The sequence below is a fragment of the Hippoglossus hippoglossus genome, chromosome 18 (genome assembly GCF_009819705.1).
Source record: "Hippoglossus hippoglossus isolate fHipHip1 chromosome 18, fHipHip1.pri, whole genome shotgun sequence".
NCBI lineage: Eukaryota > Metazoa > Chordata > Actinopteri > Pleuronectiformes > Pleuronectidae > Hippoglossus > Hippoglossus hippoglossus.
Window position 1 is genome coordinate 598,443 of NC_047168.1, and position 7,999 is coordinate 606,441.

The 7,999-nt window shown below is 41.3% G+C and overlaps 1 protein-coding gene across 1 annotated transcript in view; it reads right to left on the reverse strand.

Annotated features, from left to right (window-relative positions):
* gal3st4 (galactose-3-O-sulfotransferase 4) overlaps window positions 1-6,730 on the reverse strand; it is a 28,553-nt gene extending 21,823 nt beyond the window's left edge. Inside the window, exon 1 of the mRNA XM_034615506.1 lies at window positions 6,646-6,730. Coding sequence (XP_034471397.1) covers window positions 6,646-6,665 — 20 coding nt within the window. The 5' untranslated portion in view covers window positions 6,666-6,730. The remainder of the gene's footprint in view (window positions 1-6,645) is intronic.
* Window positions 6,731-7,999: the final 1,269 nt, after the last annotated feature.

Here is a 7,999-nt window from a genome sequence, read left to right on the forward strand (position 1 = left end):
TTGTAGCTGTCCTATCTGACTTACTTCTCCTCTACCCTTCTGTCAAACAAGGGTTCCAACAGAAAAAAAAAAAACAGTTGAAAGGTGAAAGCCCAAAGAGGTCAAATACAGTACACTAACCTGATACTTGTACATTCAGTCAAGTAAAGGATCGGAGCACTTCTTCTACCTTGGCTACTCGTCAGCAGTTGACATTCAGACATTGAAGACGTGTGGTGGTGGGGGGGTGGGAGTGAAACAAAACAGCTACATGACTGTTTGCACAGTCGGGTCAGTTATAACACTAATAGAGGTCACTCTGTCAACACAGTCATACAGTGTTACTATGTGCACCTCTGAGCCACAGCCCCAAGGAGGTGACAAAATATGATCAGTCTTTCAGATAGCTGAATTAATTAAGATGATGAGTTTAACATGAGCTCCTAAGTTTTTATTTTATCTTGTTAATTTGGAAAATGTAGTCAAGCTCCGCAGGACATCGCTGCTGTTCAGTAGTCGCTCAGTGCTGCAGCTGTTAAAAACACATCAGCTCTATCCACCAATAACTCACCGTCTTTCACAGACCAGCAGCCTGCAAGTACCATTCATTTACCACTCAGCTGTTCTTACTGCTCAACAGTGTGAATTGTATGTGGGATGGATTCACTCATGTGCAGCGAAAGTGCATCTGGAAAGACAATGACAATCAACCTAATGTATGCATATACACTACCGTTCAAAAGTTTGGGGTCACTTAGAAATGTCCTTATTTTTCAAAGAAAAGCACTGTTTTTTTCAATGAAGATAACATTAAATTAATCAGAAATACACTCTATACATTGTTAATGTGGTAAATTACTATTCTAGGTGGAAACGTCTGGTTTTTAATGAAATATCTACATAGGTGTATAGAGGCCCATTTCCAGCAACTATCACTCCAGTGTTCTAATGGTACATTGTGTTTGCTAATCGCCTTAGAAGACTAATGGATGATTAGAAAACCCTTGAAAACCCTTGTGCAATGATGTTAGCACAGCTGAAAACTGTTTTGCTGGTGAGAGAAGCTATAAAACTGGCCTTCCTTTGAGCTAGTTGAGTATCTGGAGCATCACATTTGTGGGTTCGATTATACTCTCAAAATGGCCAGAAGAAGAGAACTTTCATGTGAAACTCGCCAGTCTATTCTTGCTCTTAGAAATGAAGGCTATTCCATGCGAGAAATTGCGAAGAAACTGAAAATTTCCTACAACAGTGTGTACTACTCCCTTCAGAGAACAGCACAAACAGGCTCTACCAGAGTAGAAAGAGAAGTGGGAGGCCCCGGTGCACAACTCAGCAAGAAGACAAGTATATTAGAGTCTCTAGTTTGAGAAATAGACGCCTCACAGGTCCTCAACTGGCAGCTTCTTTAAATGGTACCCGCAAAACGCCAGTGTCAACGTCTACAGTGAAGAGGCGACTCCGGGATGCTGGCCTTCTAGGCAGAGTGGCAAAGAAAAAGCCATATCTGAGACTGGCCAATAAAAAGAAAAGATTGATATGGGCAAAAGAACACAGACATTGGACAGAGGAAGATTGGAAAAAAAGTGTTATGGACAGACGAATCAAAGTTTGAGGTGTTTGGATCACACAGAAGAACATTTGTGAGACGCAGAACAGGTGAAAAGATGCTGGAAGAGTGCCTGACGCCATCTGTCAAGCATGGTGGAGGTAATGTGATGGTCTGGGGCTGCTTTGGTGCTGGTGAAGTGGGAGATTTGTACAAGGTAAAAGGGATTTTAAATAAGGAAGGCTATCACTCCATTTTGCAACGCCATGCCATACCCTGTGGACAGCGCTTGATTGGAGCCAATTTCCTCCTACAACAGGACAATGACGCAAAGCACACCTCCAAATTATGCAAGAACTATTTAGGGAAGAAGCAGGCAGCTGGTATGCTGTCTGTAATGGAGTGGCCAGCGCAGTCACCAGATCTCAACCCCATTGAGCTGTTGTGGGAGCAGCTTGACCGTATGGTACGCAACAAGTGCCCATCAAGCCAATCCAACTTGTGGGAGGTGCTTCAGGAAGCGTGGGGTGAAATTTCTACAGATTACCTCAACAAATTAACAGCTAGAATGCCAAAGGTCTGCAATGCTGTAATTGCTGCAAATGGAGCATTCTTTGACGAAAGCAAAGTTTGAAGAACAAAATTAATATTTCAAATAAAAATCATTATTTCTAACCTTGTCAATGTCTTGACTATATTTTCTATTCATTTTGCAACTCATTTGATAAATAAAAGTGTGAGTTTTCATGGAAAACACGAAATTGTCTGGGTGACCCCAAACTTTTGAACGGTAGTGTATAGTCAATGTGTATACAGAGTATTTTACTAAATCTATTTCATTATTAATATACATTTTCCTGTACATGTACAGATTTTTCTCACCATATTCCTACATTCCTGTCAAAATAGGTACAACCTTTTTCTGTTTGAAATACTTTTAGTTAAAAATCCTGTCTTTGTGATCAGAAAATATTTTCTTTCCTCTGAATTACATCTTCTTTCTCTTTACACCAATAATGTCACGGATATTCAGAATTTAATCTGCTCTTAAACAGGAAACCATCTAACACGGTTCCCTGCAGTCCAGGTAACCATTAACCAAATTTGAAAAGTAAATATGCTGAATCAGGCCCTTAAGGTGTCGCCTGACCACATGCCACACTGCTGGAGAACCGGGACATCAGAGCATATTACTAAAATTGTCTTTGGGGTTATGAGACACTAAATTGAAAGTCTTTGGCCGATGCTAATGGCATCAGGGATGCATGCTGGGGAGGAAGCTTCCTGACAGCAGCAACTGTGACATTGCTCAGGGTTAAGAGAATGAACAATGGTAAATGGTCTGTATTTACATAGCACTCCTCTTGATGACCATGCAAAGTGCTTTAAATTACAGTTTTTACACACACATCCATGCAGTACATCTATGTATAGCTCCTTCTCTATCCCACATCAACCATACACAAAGCCGTCACTGGCAATTTGGGGTTCAGTATCTTGCCCAAGGACACTTCAGCACACGAAATGGGGAGACTAGGACCGGACTGCCAACCGCTGGACGGTGACAGTTGACAGTGGACGCCCTGTTCCGTAACTCCTGAGCCACAGCCTCCCACAATGGAGCGGAATACTGACAATCTGAGGTTCTAAAGATAAAATGATGTACAGAGAGACTAACTGAGACAAATATGTGATAGAACTGACTTACCTCAACTAAAATCATGAACAACGATCCAAAGCCCCCAGTGACAGTGGATTGGGGAAGAGTTTTTTTAATGTTCTTCAGTTTTTTGTAGTTTTTCCTTAGTTTTGCTGAGGGTAAATAGGGTTAGGGTTAGTTAGTTAGTTAGTTAGTTAGGGACAGGATCTCTCAATAAGTGATACTATGGCTGCAGGTAAAAGGCTTTTGCCAAAGGGGGCCCTTCTAATGTGTCCTGGTGGCATATGAAAATTGAGGTTGCTTACCTGAATCGCAAAGAATTTAAACAACTTTAAAAACCCGAACAGCTCTGATTCAGAGTCAGTGTGTAGAGCAGGAGCCAGCTCTGGCTCTAAATTTAGAATAAATCTTCTAATTGGTTAAACACTGCCTTTGTCAAGGAGGCGGCACCAGCTGCTCCAGACCAGTGTCCTATTCCTCCCCTCCTCACCCTCCTCCATATGGCCCAGTTCAGACAATAGCACTGTGTCCAAAAAACAAGGGGCTGCATGGTGTGTTGCTGCAGGTACCAGTGAGGGGACAGAACCACCATCAAACGTAAACACTCTGTACAGAATAAGGTAGCATTTCACAGATTTCATTGGAATCTTTCACAGCAGTGACAATTTTGTCTCTTCGGGCAAAAATCGGACCAAAACACAATAAAGATTAGATATGCTGCAAGATATTGTACCTGGAATATGTATTTGAATATTTAACTTAGCATGATGCTAAACTAAAACAAGGAAAAAGATGCAATAAAACAAACAATATAACCATATCACTGACCATTCCTGCCATACACTTCTCCTTACTTCTTCACATGGTCTCACACCAACCTGCACACCATCTCCTATGTACACTGTCTGCAGCCATTTGACCACACAGTTGCATGGAATGCTCTATGACATAGTAGTGTGCAAATCTACTGTCTCTATAGGCCCCTCTAAAACAGCTTCGGGGTATATCTCAACTGATGCAATTAGGTCTGCACCCTCAAAATTGCTGAGTATTGTGCCCAATTTTCCTTACTATGCAACAAATTAAAAGCAGTGTGTATAACCCCCAGACAGATCAACATACTCCCACAGTTCCTTGATCCATCCTTTTGTCCAGATCTCCACCAAAATGTAATGGCTTCTTTCTGGCCCATGAACCATCCTTCCATAAATTTAGGTGGAAATCCACAAAAAAAAAAAAACTGTAGTTTTTGCAAAATCCTGCTGACAAACAAACCAACCAACCAGCAAACAAACCAATGGACAAGAGTCAAAACGTAACCTCCTTAGTAACTAGAAGGTCACTCGGAGAACACATACTTCAGGCAAGGCGAACATACTATCTTTTTTAATGTTAAAGTAAAAGATATTCCTGGATCTGCCCTTTTATCCAGATCCGCTCCAAATTGTTATTGAATCATCCAGCTCATGCACAAACCCCCACAAAAAATAATGGAATCATCCAGCTGAAAGTCACACAAGAAAACAAACAAATCTTCAAAGGTGACACATTCTAATGACAGGTGTGTGTTTGGGTGTGAGACCACAGCAGACAGGAAGAAGTGTGCACTTCCAACTGGTTGTATAGTGTCGGAGTGTGCTGATGAATAAATAAATGTCTCAATAAATATATAAATAAACCAATAACAAAATTAAATAACACTGAATCACTGAAAAAAATATATTGTGTTAATTATGTATTTCACATTAAATCAATTAATGTAATTATTATTCATCACTCTCTGCTGTAGTGTATAATGAATGAAAGCAAAGTATTCAATCAATATACGTCCATGTCCACCAAACAGGTGAGACACTACCATCTAGTGGCACCACCTGTTACTACAACAACACTGTGTCCAGGGAAAAAGTCGCTCAACGCAAAGTAAACGTCCCCTCAAACATTCAGCTCACATTTTGAAATTATGAAAAAAAGACAGTTTCCAGGAGGAGGCGTCTACGAACTGATACTAGGTAGACAACGTTTCCGATGACAAAAGGTTATATAATGATATATAAATATATATATATATATATATATATATATATAAAATATTAGAGATTATTTCCTTTCTATTTTTCAGACTGGTAAACCTCAAGTAAAAGGGACACTATATTGTTTGCATTTGAGAGCACCAGACAGTTATCTCTATTTTTTGAAAAACAAACATTTGAAAAATTGAATTATATTGTAAATAAATATAGTCAGAATACATTTTTTTTTAAAAGCACTGTGTAAATGTTTTCAGTGGAGCCTGTACCTGAGGTAAAAGGCTAACATTTATACTCTCTTAAAGCTTAATGAGGATTTAAGCAAGATTGCTCCAAAAATATCCAAATGAACATGCTTTTTTTTTTTAAATGTTGTGGAGATGTGTTCAAGTGCTTTCCTACATAAAGGTTTGACTGTTTTTAACTTAACTATCACCAGCACAATGAGAGACGTGACTCCCAATGACAGATCCTATGATTGTACCCCCCCCCCCCGTTAGGGCCCTCATCCAGTAACCTATTGGCTAAAACCTGGTCCAGTCAGACCGGGTTAATGCTAAAAGGATCAGTCAAACAAGATTACTCCAAACTGTCGGACCAAATGCCTGGACAATAAGCCGACAAGAGCTTTGTGTGCTTGAGAATATACCACTGGGTTTACAGGAAGACAAAAACAGGCCAATGGCAATTAAGAACCAAGTAGTCTGGCTTTTGCAAAACATGAGGAGAGGAGATTAATCAATTTCTAGGCTGCATGCAAATATTATACTGTGCCCTGAACAACCAGCATGCTATGCGGTCTTATTAATGATAAACGTACTAACCAACGTTTGCCAGTGTAACTGCCCGCCGTCCATTATCTATACTGCTTATCCTAAGGATCACAGGGGAGCTGGAGCCAATCCCAGCTGACATTGGGCAAGAGGTGTGGTACTTCCTGGATAGGTGTCAGTGTAACAGTCAGGCTCACATTTTATGTGATTCAAACAAAACCCCTCCTGTGTTGGCCTATAGGCTACATTAGTGTTCACTACGAGTAACTGGTGAAAAAAGTAAATCATATTCAGTTATTGAGTATTATTTAGATGAAAAAAAATGAAGGACAGCAGTAAGGGACATGTAATTTTCTTTCGTCATATTTGTGTTACTCTTATTTTATTGATTTACATGTAAATGACATGGTTGGCATTTCATGGTAACAATTCCACTGACTTTGTGTAGCCTCGTTTAAATTCGGCGTTTCATTATTACACAAACAGTTTTGTGATGAGTTGTATCAAGACTTATTTTGAGTGGAAACGCATGAGTTAAGCTTGCCCTCATTTCAGACGCAACTTAATTTCGACTTTTAATGTTGTGGAAAGGCGCGTTGTTTCCAGGTAAATGTGCTGTTCCCAGCATGTGCTCACGGTGTGGAGCGGACTCACCTCCTGGAGCTGATTGCCATCGGTGCGGACGGTAGTGAAGTCCCAGCGGTGTGTTCGTGGACACGCTCCGTCCGTCTGTGTTGCTCTGCTCTGCCGGCGCGACCATAGGCGCACCAGACAATTGACTAGGGCGGCGAAGTGTCAAATGCTGATGAACGTGTCAATCACGGTTCACCTGCAGCCGCCTCGTTCACCACCTCCCGCCCCCAGCTCTCAGGAGACAGGTTCCATTTAATTCCACTGGATATCAGACTCATAGGAAGGTCCACAGATTGGCTTTGAGAGGAAAAACAAAAGGTCTTGAGATGAAACTGCAGCATGTCTGACCGACCGAAGTTATTGCGAATAAATCAAGAGGCGACTTTCCAAAAACAGAGGAGTGTTAACATCCCGGGAGCAGGGTTGTAAACGCGAGAGGAACGCGCGCGCACACACACAGGCCCCGGGGCCCCGCCCCCACTCACACGCTCAGAGCCGCACACAGTGCGATCAGAGGAGCGTTCACGTGAAGCAGCCGGTCTGTTGAAGAACAGTGGATACTATGGCAAGCCGTTTGAGCATTTATTCCATATCCTTGACATCAAATGTCAGTCCCCTCCACTAGTTCGGTCTTTGTCAGCACTAGTTGGACATTTGGTCGCACTAGTTCAGCATCTTACTGGACTAGTTGAACAAATCTTACTAGTCACTCTTTTTCAGCAACTAGTGGCACTTTTGTTCAACTAGTTACAGCAGAAACTGTACTAGTAACACTGTGCGCCGCACTAGTAGCACCAAAGTCCCTACTAGTTGGCTTATTGCCGCACTAGTGGCCCTCTGGACTGAACTAGTAATGCTGAAAGTGTTACTAGCTAACTAGTGAGCTGCAAAAGCTCTGACATGTAAGCTAGTCAAACATGGATTCAGCTCACTAGTAAACTAGGCCTTTTCTGCACTAGTTGAACTAGTGGGAGCCAAAATGCACACTAGTAAGCTAGTGCAGGCAAAAATACCCACTAGTTTACTAGTAAAAGACTATTTTGCACCTCACTAGTTTGGTCAAAATAGGCGTTTACTAGTAAACTAGTGGGTATTTCGACCCCACTAGTTAACTAGTACACATTTTGAGCCTACTAGTGTGGCGCACAGTGTTACTAGTACAGTTTCTGCTGTAACTAGTTGAACAAAAGTGCCACTAGTTGCTGAAAAAGAGTGACTAGTAAGATTTTTTGTTCAACTAGTACAGTAAGATGCTGAACTAGTGCGACCAAATGTCCAACTAGTGCTGACAAAGACCGAACTAGTGGAGGGGACTGACATTTGATATCAAGGATATGGAATAAATGCTCAAACGGCTTGCCATAGGAAACAAACA